Genomic DNA, 15,891 nt, shown 5'->3' with positions numbered 1-15,891 from the left:
TTCGATGAATTCAGTCGTATAGATAGGGGAATTTGAGGCAAGTGTGCCATACGGGGCAAGAGTGCCACCAAGCATTTTTCCTTAAAAACTTTAGTTTAATGATCAATTGTGTATACAGTTGGTTCCTTTCCAATGACTAGGTATACTGAGCCGAATTTCATATAGACCAATCGATATTCCCCATTGTTTTGAACTGATTTGTGTTGCGTTTCAAAATTGAGCAGAATACTATAATTTTTTAATCCAACCAAATAAGCTCTCAAAAATCATGCGAACAATCAACCGAGAAAATATTTACACCACCGTATAGCTGAGAAAACGTGAAAATTTTTGTGGGGTTAGTTGAAAAAAACTTTCTTTTTGTCACTGAAAAATTCCATTTCGAAAAAAGTAACAACCTTTGGGGCAAAAGAGCCATCTCTATTTGGGGCAAGTGTGCCACCATCTTTCATAGGCGCGAGCTGTCAAAAATTTATACATTGTTGTAGCGTGCTGCGGAATGGTGCGCTATTGTGAGCGGATTCCACGCCAGAAAAACAGAACAGTAACAAACCATATTGTGGTACAGTTGGTGGTCAAAAAGGGTTCATTGGTGACTCAAGACATGTAGGAATACATACACTAGTGGTACAAACGTAATAATTTCCAATTATCTAAGAAATACGGTTATTTCAACCAGGTGGCCGTCTTGCCCCATACGAGTGGCACTCTTGCCCCATAGCCCAAAAAACAACGTCTTTTTGGACCCTGTTTAAAACGCTTCAAAAACTGTTTTGTTTGCACTTTTTTCAAGCGAAACTCATTTATAAGTGAAGAAATAGATGTAAAATGGTTATGAGATTTAAATCGGCTTTTGAAAAACACGTTTTAGTGAGGTATAACTTGAAATGCTTAAGGTGGCACACTTGCCCCAAGTTCCGCTATTCTTCCCTTAAACGATTATTTCGTACTTAAACTGTATTATTACTGTCATTTTGATTATTGCTGATTTCGTTTTCACATGCATATACTTGCTCGGTTATTACAGCTTCTAACATCGTTGAACACGCCTTGCTGCACATTTTTTTATCTCCCATAAATCCATCTTTTTTATATCGAGGATTAAGCAAAATAGACTGCGCTATAATTCCTTCGAATGTCATTTCGAATTTGTCTTTTTAATTTCTAATCCTCATAATCTAATCCTTGTAAAATGAAATCTATTAAATTACGTATTTATAGTTTAGTATTTTTTCGTGCCTTTTCCGTCTGTAGCTTCAGAAGTTTGCAAAATGAAACTATTTGGAAAATCGTGGGTGATTTTTCTGCACATACGTCCTGAGTGGCAAGACCAAAAAATTCTAATAATTATACTGCTTGTAGAGCAAGCAGTCTGCGTCCTGAAGATTTGATTTGATGTTTAAAAATCTATGCAAGAAACAATTGGTTCTTTGTTTGCAAAAATCTACTGAGCATTTCTTAAGTTGAGTTCCAGCGTGTTATTACATCTTGTTTTAATTTTAAAACTGGAACTTTTAAATGTGTTTGCATTTCCTGAAGTTTAAGACATGCTGTTGTTTATCAACAGCGGCTCTAATTTGACAGCTGCGTTGTGGTGAAGAGGGGGGGGGGGGGGTATGAACAGACAGACAGAGCATTTCACGTTTGGTGAACAGTAAACTTGAAATGCCGGGGGCTCCTACAATAACCAGTCACAGATTCTAAAATTTTTGTTGGCGGGGGGGGGGGGGCAGGCGGGGGTGCAAATGATACGCCAGCTACGGGGCCCCAACATCCATCCTTTCGGGGGCCCTTGTCGCTAGTACTGTGACTATACAGCATACATGTAATACATACGGCATACTATAGACTAGCGATCTACGGGGCCCCAGACGGCCGCCTAGTCTGCCTACCGTTAGATCCGCCACTGGAACCTGCGCAAGTTAAGTGGAATGACTGCAATCGGGTTTGCGCGAGGTTTAAAACGGACACGAAGACGAAAATCGACCTATTTCTACCATCGCGCGAAGAGATGCAAGTTTAGTGATTTTTTTAATACAGTTGAAGTGAATTAAGAAAACTGAAGTTTCAACTTTTTACCAAGCGAAAGAAAGAGATTTGTTGCTGGACGCAACACATGCTTTGGAGCTTTTCTTAAAATGACGAACTATTGCTTTAACTTTTTCAATTGTTTTGATATGGTTTTTTGAATTCCATTTTTGATAATTAAATTTAATGAAGGCGCAAAACTTGCAATGTGCTGTATATTTAACATAGAAACAGCTAATTTTATGTTTTTATCATTATCTGTGACAATAGCAACAACTTTTTTTTTAATTTCAAAATTTTATACCACTTCATTTATCCAAGATTGAATATTATGGGCAGAATGATCTTCAAAATACTGGGAGCATTCTAAAAGATAGGAATCTAATTTTCCATTTTCTTTATGAAGTGTGATGTCACCGCGCAAAAACTTATCATGTCAACAATAGTCCACGCGTATGTTGTTAAAGCCAATTTCAAATTTCACTTTCTCTCTAACGGTTAGTATCGTTGCTTGCTATATCGACGGAATTAACGCATTAGATAATGTTTTCCTGCTTGGAATCTCGTAGTTATGATTTATTTTTTGAATTATTTTATAAACTGTTCCTCTTCTACTATTGAAAATGGATGACAGCCTATGCAAATCATCGAAATCAACTTATTATCGAAACCTTTTTTTGGCTTACAGCTATTGGTCGAGACAAAAACCTACCTAAACTCTCTGTTATTTTTTTACCGGATGTTGCCACAGCTGATACTTCCACTGTAGGTTCTATAGCTCTATGCGACTCACCTAATCTAGATTTTTTTGTGATTGGTACAGTGGGATGCTTTCTCGCTAAATGACGCTTCATGTTTGCTGTCGAATTTTTCCTGTACACAAAGTTATTAAGACAGTAACAGCATTTTTAATTTTTTTAAAAATGTAATCAAATCTCGGCATTCAATTCCTTATTTGAAGACATCTTGAATTTTGTGAATCTAAAATAGAGCAAGAGTTGTTTGCTTTTTATTTAATTATTTATTCAAACTAAATGTTTTCAATAATTGGTATCTGTTTGATTCAATGTATACATAATTCGTCAAAAGTCTCTTGGGAGATTTCTTACTATAAAAAAGTTACACTTCTTTGATTTCCATAACTAACCACCATTTATCGATGCTAAGTGTTTTGATGAATAGTAGGTTCTAAGCTTTCAATTGTGCATCGAATGTCGTTGTCATTGCTTTTCCGCATGCGTATGTCATCGGACGTCAACATGTTGTGTAGGATTTGATAACGAACGATAGACAACAAAGCGCAACAATTTCACAAAAAGCAATGACACTGGCTTAAGGTTTAAAAAAAACTATTTTTGTCTCGTTGTCATCAATCAGATACACACATACATAGTTACGTAGACCGAATAGCTGAGTCCACGTAATAAGAAGCCAACACGTGGACACGCGCACCGAGCAACGACCGCATCACCGGAACACGCGCGCATAGCAACATGACGCGCATAGCAACGGGAACCGGCACGTGGACACGCGCATACCGGATATGCAGAGTCAGCAGCTATAGGGTAGAATCGAAGGCTAGGTGCATTGTAGAATTTAAGAAATAAGTCAGTTGTAATTTGGATCAGCTCAGTGTAAGAAGCGCTTGCGCTTAAGCAATAAAGTTTTTTTTTATGAAACGTGAAGCCTTGCACTTATAATTGGCGCAGCCGTCCGGAGTGATTTAAGTGAGTGTAATTGTGTCAAAAGTGGAAAAGTAAGAGACTGGAAAAACTCTAACTAAAGTGATCCCGCAAGTGATAAAAGTTATCCAACGCATCCGGAGCAACACAGGAAGACAACATCGATCGAAGCTGTATTCCGCCGAGGAGTTGAGGATCCCCCACGCAGTTACCCACCTGGAAGGAAAACCAGCATCGTTAAATCACGAACCCGCGACACGACAGCAAGAAAAAAAATCGTAAGTAATTCTTTTATTTTCATAAAAAGTGCAACAGTGTTTCAGTGGAAATCAGTGCTTGAAAAACCAGTTTTACTCGCGTCCTTAGGAAATACTACCAGATAGGTTTCTTAGGTAGAAAGTGACTCACTACCAGATAGGAGTAGCTTTTTCTCATCGTGGGAGTACTACCAGATAGGGCCCGTGATACAAAGAAAAGAAAGAGATCAACCCAGTGTCGTACACAACGAAAAATTCGTACATGAAAGCAACTGAAAGGTTCGATTCTCACAGAGATCTTTCAACCTCCGATAATCTTGAAACAGAAGGAGACAAAATGGAAGAGATCGCAACACAATTGGTCGAGATGATGCGAGCCATCACTTCTCTCCAGAACCAATACACAGAGCTAAGCGCAAGTACCTCATCAAGTAATGCAGGTAATAATAGGGCATTTGACGATTATTTTCGCATTCCTGACCCTATAAAATCATTGCCAACTTTTGAGGGCAATCGGAAACAACTAGCATCATGGTTATCAACCGCCGATAACACACTAGCTTTGTTTAAAGACCTAGTACCTGCAGCAGTGTACCAAATGTACGTTACTGCAGTAACAAACAAAATTTGTGGGAAAGCAAAAGACATCCTATGTCTTTCAGGAAGTCCACAAAATTTCGACGAAATTAAAGAAATTTTAATTTCTTCGCTAGGTGACCGACAAGAATTGTCCACCTATAAATGCCAAATGTGGCAAAATAAAATGACCGATGGGATGAGTATTCACAAATATTACCACCAAACTAAAGAAATTGTGCAAAATATTAAAACCCTTGCAAAACAAAACGAACAATACCGCACAAATTGGGTTGCAATCAATGCATTCATCGATGAAGACGCACTTGCTGCATTCATCGCTGGACTTAGAGGAAATTACTTTGGGCACGCCCAAGCCGCTCGACCTAAAGACATTGAGGATGCGTATGCATTCCTTTGTAAGTTCAAAGCGACAGAACAAAATGCAGGCAGCCTTACCAAAAATATTCAAACCCCATCTAATAAACCACCTTTTAAGAATAAATTCAACAAAAATGAAAGTACCAGTTATAATAAACCAACTAAAGCCATTTCAGAAAAGAAATTTTCAATCAAAAACTCAGATAAACCTGAACCAATGGATGTAGATGCTTCAATGCGCAGTAAATACGCACAAAATAAAAAGCAATTCCACAACAACGAGGTTGAAACGGAACAAGAGTCCAATGACAGTGACAGTGATGATGAAACTGACCATTTTAACGAAGTAAATTTTCGCCTAGCAGGAAGTCTGAAAAACAATACTTAAATTCCAAAAAGAAATACAACTATCTCCCATATTTACGCACTAAACAAGGTCTCAATCTATTGATCGATTCCGGCGCAAATAAGAATCTTATCCAACCAGGTGTTTTAAAAACAAAAAAGGAAATCGACAGATCGAAATCACTAACATAGTGGGAAAACAAATTATAGATACCTGCGGAAAAACAAACCTTTTATACAAGGAAATTCCCTCACAAAAATATTACGAATTAAAATTCCACAATTTTTTCGATGGATTGATTGGCTCACAATTTTTAGCAGAAAATGAAGCTATTCTCAATTACCGAAAACAAACACTTGAAATTTCAAAAGTAATTATGCCATTTGAAAAATATTTCCCTAACGAGAAAAACTATAACCATGTAGTAACTCTCCCAACCAATACGGACGGAGAATGGATTGTTTACGAACCGACTAAACTTTGTAAAAAAATTACAGTTCAGCCAGGCGTATACTCAGCCAAAAATAAAAAAAAAACTACAATTTTACTACAGACAAATAGACCAAAACCCCCTAATATACAACATAAAGCGTTAGAAATTACAGTAAATAATTTCGAAACTGTTACTCCTTTACCCATGAAACCCGAATCAAAAATTACAAGCGAAATGCTGAGCGAAATAATTCGTACATCTCATCTTTCAACTTTGGAAAAAGACCATCTTTTTAGAACAATTATTAAAAATCAGAACGTTCTATTAAAAGCAGGAGAAAAACTTTCAGCTACACCAGATGTTAAACACAAAATAACTACCACTAATGATGCACCAGTTTTTACAAAATCATATCGATATCCACACGCATTTAAAAATGACGTAGAGGAACAGATTAATGAACTACTACGAAATGGTATCATAACCCATTCGACAAGCCCCTATTCCTCGCCAATATGGGTAGTCCCCAAAAAGGTTGATGCCTCGGGAAAGAGAAAAATAAGAGTAGTAATCGACTACCGCAAGTTGAATGAAAAGACCATTGACGAAAAATTCCCCATCCCACAAATTGAAGAAATACTAGGCAGTTTGGGTAAATCAGTTTATTTTACAACACTTGACCTCAAATCAGGATTCCACCAAATCGAGATGGATTCTAACGATAAAGGGAAGACAGCGTTTTCTACAGCACAAGGCCACTTTGAGTTCAATCGAATGCCTTTTGGGTTGAAAAACGCCCCAGCTGCTTTTCAACGCGCTATGAACAGTGTGCTAACAGAACTGATAGGAAATATTTGTTTCGTGTACCTCTATGACATTATAATCATCGGTAAAAACTTGGAAAACCACATAGAAAATCTAAACACAGTTTTAGAAAGGCTTTCAAAATTTAACCTCAAAATTCAACTAGATAAGTGCGAATTCCTTAGAAAAGAAACTGAAAAGAAATTTTTAGGACATTTTATTACTCAGGAAGGTATAAAACCGAATCCAGATAAAATCACCCAAATCCTAGAATGGAAACTGCCATCAACACAGAAAGAAATCAAACAATTCTTAGGTTTATCAGGCTACTATCGCAGATTCATCAAAGACTATTCAAAATTAACAAAACCTCTTTCAAAATGCCTAAAAAAGGATACTAAGATAAACACGCAAGATGAAGAGTATAAAACATCTTTCAATAGTCTAAAACAAATTATCGCTTCGGATCAGATATTAGCATACCCTGATTTCGAAAGACCGTTCATTCTAACAACCGATGCAAGCAACTACGCTCTTGGCGCAGTTTTATCGCAAATCCAAGAAGGAAAAGAGCGACCAATTGCATTCGGAAGCAGAACATTAAACGAAGCCGAATCCAGATACTCCACTACAGAAAAAGAAGCCTTAGCGATTATTTGGTCTGTCCAAAAGTATAAATCTTATTTGTATGGTCATAAATTCACACTCGTTACTGACCATAAACCTCTTACATTCATCAAAACATCCACTAAAAACTCAAAAATTCTTCGCTGGCGCCTAGAACTCGAGAATTTCGATTTCGACATCCAATACAAGGAAGGAAAGGCCAACGTAGTAGCAGACGCGCTAAGCAGGAAAACGGAAATTCTTAAAAATACCAATATTAACCAAGATTCTTCCATTTCAGGCACTCCTAAGAACAATGTTTCCAATACAATTGACGTCAACTTCGAAGAATCATCATCTATTTCAGAATCCCTTCAGCATAATAACCCCTCACCGAACAATACTAACTCTGATTCACAAACCATGCATTCAGCTGATACATCCGACGATTATTTTATCCATTTCTCCGAGAGACCAATCAATTACTACAGAAATCAGATAATTTTCCGAAAATCCCATATAACAACTGACATTACGGAAACCCCTTTTAACAACTATAAAAGAGCAATTATTTGCAGAAATGATTTTGACGAATTAACAATACTAGATTCTCTAAAAAATTTCCACAATAACAAACAAACCGCGATTATGGCACCGGACGAATCAACTATTTCACTCATTCAATCCGTTTATCGACAATACTTCAACCAACATGGACATTTTGTTCTTACACACTTACAAGTAGAAGACGTTAGTAACGAACAACGCCAAGACATCATCATAGCTAAAGAACACGAACGCGCCCATAGAGGTATTCACGAAGTTCATAATCAACTAACAAGATGCTATTTCTTTCCACACATGATGACAAAAATTAAAAAACTAATTAATCTTTGCAAGATCTGTAACGTACACAAGTATGAACGCAAACCGTATAACATCAAAATCACACCCCGACCTATTGAAACAACCCCTTTCAGTCGCGTTCACATCGACATCTTTGGAATCGACAAACACAACTACTTAACGTTCGTATGTGCTTTTTCAAAATTTTTACAAACCATAGAAATTCCGTCCAGGAACTTGACAGACATAAGAAAAGCTCTTGCTCATTTTATTACAACGTTTGGCGCACCGAGAAAAATTATTTGCGATCACGAAACCACATTTAGAAGTCTTCAACTTCAATCATTTTTAGCCAATTTAGGAACAGAATTAGAATTTTCTTCATCCTCCGAAACCAATGGACAGGTAGAGCGAACACACAGTACAATTATAGAATTGTTCAACACCAATAAACACAAGTTCAGAGATTTAAGCTCTCCAGAGATCATAAAAGTAGTGACAGCACTATACAACGAAACAGTTCACTCCTCAACAGGATTCACGCCCAACGAAATCATTTTTAACAGAACTAGCAATCGGAATCCAGAACAAATAATTCAAACCACTAGAAACATTTACGAAAAAGTATCCCAAAAGCTCCACAATGCAAGTAGAAACATGCAGAAATATAACGATGAAAAAGAAACACCACCGGAAATAGAGACAGGTAAACAGATATTTGTAAAGAAAGGCGTTAGGAAAAAATTAGACCCGCGATTCAACGAAAAAACTTGTCTTAATGCGAATGATAAAACAGTTACAATGGCAAGAAATATCAAGAGGAACAAAAACAAGTTAAGGAGAATCAAGTCCCAGTAATACGTTCTTTCCGTTTTCTTTATCTTTCCCAGGCTTGGAGATCGAAAATGCAATACTTTCCGATAACATTCATGCTAATCCTGCTTACACAACTCTCGCAAAGTAAAGAATTAGAAATCATAGATTTGAACAGGCAACCGATATTTTTTCTTAAAACCAGAACTTGTAGATTACAAACAGGAAGCATAAAATTCATACATCCTATAAACATGTTAACCCTTGAAAATGCTATTAACACCATTACACACTTTTCGTACGAAAACATTAATAACGAACTTAAAGAAATTGTCAGACTAAAAGTAAAATTATTGTACTCAAACTTCCAACAATTAAAACCTAAACATAGAACAGCTAGAAGTCTAGAAATCTTAGGAACAGCTTGGAAATGGATAGGAGGAAGTCCTGACGCCGACGACCTCAGAATCATCAACACCACAATGAACGAGCTAACCGAGAACAACAACAAACAGTACCGAATCAACAAACAGTTCGATCACAGGCTACGAACCCTCACTGACACCATAAATCAATTGACAAAAGAACGAGAACAAGTAATGCTGAATGAACTAGAAACCATTAAAACCATAATGAACATCGATATCATCAACCATGTTTTAGAAGAAATTCAAGAAGCAATCAGTTGGACTAAAGTATCAGTAGTTAGCAACAAGATTCTATCATCACCAGAGATAAACTCCATCAAAACAATACTAGAAGACCAAGGAGTAAAAGTCGAATTACCAGATGAAGCGCTAAAGCTAGTACAACCAATTATCGCGATCAACTCGAATTCGATACTCTACATACTGAAGATCACTCAGCTAGCTGATGAAGAAGCAACAATGCTTGAAGTATTTCCTCTCAGTATCGATAACAGAATCATAGTAGAGACTCCGACGCACCTTATAAAAACACAGAACAAAGTGTTCAAACCAGCCAAACCTGATGAATACATCCAAAACCAATAAAGGGAGTACATCGATAAATGCACATCCAATCTCATCCTAGGGAGAAAAAGCGATTGTTCTACTGCAAGAAAGAACAACACGACGATAAAGCTAATATCCGATGGACTTATCATTGTCGACAACGCAAAAGGAGCAGCCCTGAGTTCAAGCTGTGGACCCGATGATAAACTCGTCTCCGGAAATCTTCTAATACGCTTCAACGATTGCGAGGTAACGATAATGAATCAAACATTTTCTTCTAAGACTATCTCCAGCACAGTAGAGCCATATTGGGGAGCAGTATCCATCACCGAAGTCAGATGGCAACACCATAAACCGATGATAAAGCAAGACGCATTCGAGAACATTGGAACGATGCAGCATTCTTATCTCCAGCAGTTCAACAGCGCATGGAATTGGAGCCTACTTGGAGGAGTATTGGTCTCAACAATCTTCACGTTATCCCTGGCGATCTTCGTTTTCACGTTCTACAAACGATCGATACGGACCATCGCAGACGTTCTACCGAAAATAGCGGACGCATGAGGACACGCTCTTCTTTACCCCCCCGAGGAGTTACGTAGACCGAATAGCTGAGTCCACGTAATAAGAAGCCAACACGTGGACACGCGCACCGAGCAACGACCGCATCACCGGAACACGCGCGCATAGCAACATGACGCGCATAGCAACGGGAACCGGCACGTGGACACGCGCATACCGGATATGCAGAGTCAGCAGCTATAGGGTAGAATCGAAGGCTAGGTGCATTGTAGAATTTAAGAAATAAGTCAGTTGTAATTTGGATCAGCTCAGTGTAAGAAGCGCTTGCGCTTAAGCAATAAAGTTTTTTTTATGAAACGTGAAGCCTTGCACTCATAATTATATATATAAACCTGTTTCCAGCTACGTTCGAATCTCGTGCCGTTTGCATCGAATCGCAAACCGCCTGCTTCGAAATGCATGGCACTACGGTCGAATCGTGTGCCACTACGATTGAATCGTTTGCCACTACCATTGGATCTCTGAAAGCAAGAGCATAGAAAACGGGGTTTCCACGTTTGAAAGCTGTTTCCTTCTTCACCGATGGCATTTCGTTGTTAAATACTAATAAAAGGTATGTATCCACTAAGTACAGGTAAAAACCACGAATATTAGTTGAAAATATGAATTTTACCATCAACAACGAACCACGATATTCGTTGATAACAAAGATGTTAGGTGTAATGATATAGTTACGTGCCTAGCTACTCATTACATCTCATTTTTATGTTACTCATTGATGCGAAATACGCAAAAAAATCATATTATTCTGGTGTAATCGATCAGATCGAACACCAGTTCGAACGCGTTCGATGAATTCAGTTGTGTAGGTACAGTATCGGACATTAAGATAGGACCCTTTTTTTCAATGCACCGTGCACTTGTTTTGCCACGTTACTTGTGTTTGTGTGTGTGTATGTGTGTATGTGTGTGTGTGTGTGTGTGTGTATGTGTGTGTGTGAGTGTGTGTGTGTGTATGTGTGTGTGTGTGCATGTGTGTGTGTGTGTAGTAGTAGAAAGAGAGTGTGCTTTTTAATGTGTATTTGCAAGTGCGCGGGTTTGTGTCTGAAAATGATGTCATATTGCGTTGAAATTATTCTTATTATGTGTGTTATCATGTGAAACATTGTGCGTTTACACTTGGATAAAAACTAAAGTTTGCATCGACAGCAGCGCTTGTTCCTCGGACGAAAACGCAGGTGTTCTGTTTCATGAATGTGAATGCGACACCGGTGCGAAATGGACACGCGCACAATAGCAATGAACTCGGCATTCCCTCACAGGTGTTTCTCCAGTGCACGCCATTGAAAGGCCTTCGTGCATCTCTGCGTTGCACGTTGTGTGCGAATGGTAAACTTTGTGCGTGCATTGAGCTGGCGCGCAGTTATTCTTTTCAATGGGCGTTTTGTTTCATGAGCGCGGCAGTATTCTTTTCTCGATTTTGAAGGGAAGACGCTTACTCGCGTACTCGTTGATAGTTTTTATCCATGCGATGTTTTCGCTGCTCCAAAACGATGTAATTCATCGCGTATAGAAGTAGAACGCAGGCAGAGCACGGGATCAGCCGTGTCCAAGTTTTTAACCAGCGCGTTCTTGACGGTCCAAGCAAGCAATGTTAGTAACAATGGGTCGAGGTAAACGTTGTACTGATCATCAGCGCCATATGTAAAAGCGAATGGCTGCTGCTGGCATTAAGCGCAAAAGGATCGAGTTCGTAATGGAACGATCGCGCACTTTTGTGGCAAACGCGCTTCGGACAACCGAAACGTGCTTAGGGCTTGGTACTTGTTGCGACGCAGCGTATCGCAACGCATTGCGTGACGCAAGCTGGTACCTGTTCGCTGCGTTCTGCATAGATATGTCAAACACATCTGACAAAGAAAAACGTAAACAAACATAAATAAAACAGATAATGGTTTGGTTTAGATAAACGGAGTGATAGATTTCTTTACTGATTGCTGCTAAATAAACCATTAAATTAAATTGTTTGAAACATCACTAATTGAAATAAAGGTAATTTATTATATCTACTCATAAAGAGTTACGAGACAAACTGTATCAAGACAGTAAACTTGGTGTAGTACGGTAGTTACAGCGTCTGGTCCTTCAAACGACAATACGGCCAGTACAAGTCGAAAAAGTAAACGTCGAACGTTTACACCATTATCGCTTTTATCGGAAGTTGGTTGAAACCATTAGACTGAAAATAGATTTACATAACATCTCGCAAATGAGGTTCGCTGTAAAATCCCGTTTCTACTGGAAATTTGCACTAAAATCATGTCCTCTGCTAACTCAACTGCTAATGTAACTGCAAATTAACATACTTTTTTTTCTTTTTAAGGATGTTCGACGAGATTATCTGTAGCATTGTTGCAGAACCTAACCTGGTACTTCAGTATTTTCTTGCAAAACGACGTCGATCTAATGCCAGTATTAAGCAAATTTATGCCGACAGGACGAAGTATGGAGAGTTCCATACTCTATTCAACCAGCTCCTGGAAGATGAAGTTTCTTTTTTTCAATATATGAGGATGCCTAAAGAAACATTCTTTTACATTCTCAAAAAAATTGCCCCAAGCTTAGCGAAAAAGAAGCGGAATATTCAACATATATCTTTAGAAGAACGGTTGATGGTCACATTAAGGTAAATTATTCACTGAGTATTATATTTTGATGCGGAGTTTACTATTAAAATGATTCCAATCTTATTTATAATCTTTCCTGTATTCAATTCCAATCTGTTGATATGTTCATGATGACGTTATTCACATTAATTGTACAGTATATCTTATTTTAAAAACCCAATTCAATGCATTTATTTACTTTTGCTATAATTTTTGAACGTATTTAATTATTCATTAAGTAACATGGCGTCATGAACAACTTTCATGATGCTTTCTTTTACCTGTAGCTGTACATGTAAAGGTAAAGCATCTACAGGTTCAATCAAACTATTAAAAAATAAATAATTTGATGATGTTTTCGGCCGCGTTTCGATAAGGGCTTTTAATGTTTCCTGCTTTGACCGTTCTACCTCAAGAAGCTCCTCTAGCAACGGATCCTGCGTTTGTTTTCTTTTTTTGGACGGCGCAGGGCTGTTTGTCGCAGTTCTTGATGATTCGGAATCGAAGATAGAATATGATTCATCCTCATCTAGATGTTCAACCTCGTTATTGTTGTAGTCGTATTCTAAGTATTCCTCATTGACAGGATCTGCAATATAAAAAAATGAAACGCTTCAATAATAACATCAATAAAAAATGAATAATAGAGTATTACCTTTGCGGATAGGAACATTTCCTTCTCGAGGCCTAGACGCATAACAATCCTTCAAGAAGGACATAACTTGAAAATATTTCCAACCTACATGTTTATAACCCGATCCTGAAGGCTGATTCATATCATTTAACTTCCTCGAATATGTGTCACGTAGAGATCTCCACCGCTTTTTTACTTCATTTTCTGAAAATTGATATCACAAAAAAAATAATTTATTATTTTTACCATACTTTTTCAATTTTAGATTCTTATCTACTGGAACAAATTTTCGGGCTCTGTCATTTGATTTTAGGATCTGTCATAATGCAATAGCTAAAATAGTGTATGAAACTTGCGATGCTATTTGGAAGATGATGAAAGACGAATTCATGCCGGTACCAACAACTGAAAAATTTCAACAAATTAGCAGAGAGTTTTGGCAAAAATACAATTTTCCCAACATCGTCGGATGCATCGATGGCAAGCATGTGATGATCAAAGCACCGGCTAATAGTGGATCAGATTACTTTAACTACAAAAAGTACTTTTCTTTGCATCTACAAGCTGTCGCTGATGCACATGGAAAATTTATATTTATCGATGTAGGTGAATATGGACGACGTAGTGACAGTGGGGTGTTTAATAGCTCGTCATTGTACCAAGCAATAGAGAATGGAGAGCTAAATATCCCTCCAGCGAAACCACTTCCTGGGTCAATTGAACCTATGCCATACGTTTTATTAGGGGACCAAGGATACCCTTTAAAAACATATTTGCTCAGACCCTATCCATTTCATAATTTATCGGCAGAGCAAATTAGGTTTAATTTTATGCATGCAAGAGCGAGGCGGATTATTGAGTGTGCTTTTGGCATACTAGTTACGAGATGGCGGTGTCTAATGACGGAGCTTCAAATGACTCCTGATCATGTAACAATTATTGTACAAGCATGCTGTTTGCTGCATAATATTTGCTCAAATTTAAAAAAACCACGCAAAATCCTACGATGGACAAATCCAACTGGTATTACCGTAAACAGAAATAGTCATAATCATCCCTCACGCGATGCTTATAGGGTGAGGGAGATTTTCAAAAATTATTTCTTTGAAAATGGTGTTTAAAATTCACCTTAAATTGGATATGTACGTAGATTCAAGTAAACCTATAACAGAAAATAAGTACAAACAATAAAAGCATTGAATTTCCCCCCATAGTCACAGTTCATTCACAACTCTACAATGCAAATTTAAGAAGCTTTAAATTAAATTTTACTGGTGTAGGCTGGATGCTGGATTCCGGCGTTCATTCCACATCCTAAAAAAGCAGGTAAATAGTAAGCACCTATCCCAATGGTTAAAGAAGAGAATATACCTTTATTGTACTGGTACTCAAATGTACATTTGAGACACAGGCAAATCATTCAAGAAAAAAATCCTCTGACGAAATAGAGGATCCGATACATCAATATGCTACACTGGGTATTCAAAATCAAACACTTCTTCGAAATTCACATCGCAATCCGACTGCTCTTTCTACTTAACGATGCATTTTTACCTTAAATTAGAGTACTGTGTTTTATCCTTTTTTACTTCCCTTCAAGAAAGAAGAGAGAAAACAAAATTCGAGTAGGAGGCACTTCTCCGGTCTTGATCTACGGTCTACGAAGTCAGAGTCGGTTCTCGGGACAGGTATGCAAGCATCCTAACACCGATAAATATCTGCCTTGGTGGCATCACACCAACGCCAGTATCCACTTCAAAGATTTTAGTAAGCGACAGCAGTGGATAAATTAGAAGTGTCCGATTTCGAACACCCATGAAACAACCATTTGCATTGTCGCTTCGAATGTCAGCCCACGTCATACCATCGCGAGTCATCGGTGGTATACTGTCCGAAGACCAACGCGAAACCCGCAGCCAATTGCACAGTCAGTATAGTTACATGATAGTTTGGGATTCAATACACAACGGAGGCTCGCTCGGCTACCGATGACCAGCGTTGAAGTAACAGAACGGCACCGTCACCAGAGCGGGTCATGAGCTTTAAGGCAATCTCGATGTTGATAAGTGTTGCCCCGTTTGACTCGTTTGCTGGCGTTGATTTTAAACCGGCTTCAAGGACTGGGGAAGTGTTGGCTCAAAATAGTTGGGACATCGAAAAGTCCGGACCCGGTGCGATTCCAGACACTCTTGCACTACATCAAGATCACCTTGCGACTGCGACGCAGGAAAAGCTCACTATGCAATGTTTCACTATGCCCAAATTCGTAACAACTTAAATATTTTCAGATGTAACAGCACAAAAATGAGAAATACATTTTATG

At 38.1% G+C, this 15,891-nt stretch overlaps 1 protein-coding gene across 1 annotated transcript; it reads right to left on the bottom strand.

Moving 5' to 3' along the window:
• Window positions 1-12,995: 12,995 nt before the first annotated feature.
• LOC120952005 (uncharacterized) lies at window positions 12,996-13,768 on the bottom strand. The gene is made up of 2 exons (XM_040371053.2): window positions 13,590-13,768; window positions 12,996-13,523 (listed from the first exon to the last, which is right to left on the bottom strand). The coding sequence occupies exons 1-2, from the start codon at window positions 13,708-13,710 to the stop codon at window positions 13,162-13,164; spliced, it is 483 nt and encodes a 160-aa protein (XP_040226987.2). The 5' UTR covers window positions 13,711-13,768; the 3' UTR covers window positions 12,996-13,161.
• Between the last annotated feature and the right edge of the window lie 2,123 nt (window positions 13,769-15,891).

Source organism: Anopheles coluzzii, chromosome 2 (genome assembly GCF_943734685.1).
Source record: "Anopheles coluzzii chromosome 2, AcolN3, whole genome shotgun sequence".
NCBI lineage: Eukaryota > Metazoa > Arthropoda > Insecta > Diptera > Culicidae > Anopheles > Anopheles coluzzii.
Note: the sequence above shows the minus strand (reverse complement) of the source record. Positions and strands in the feature narration are given on the sequence as shown.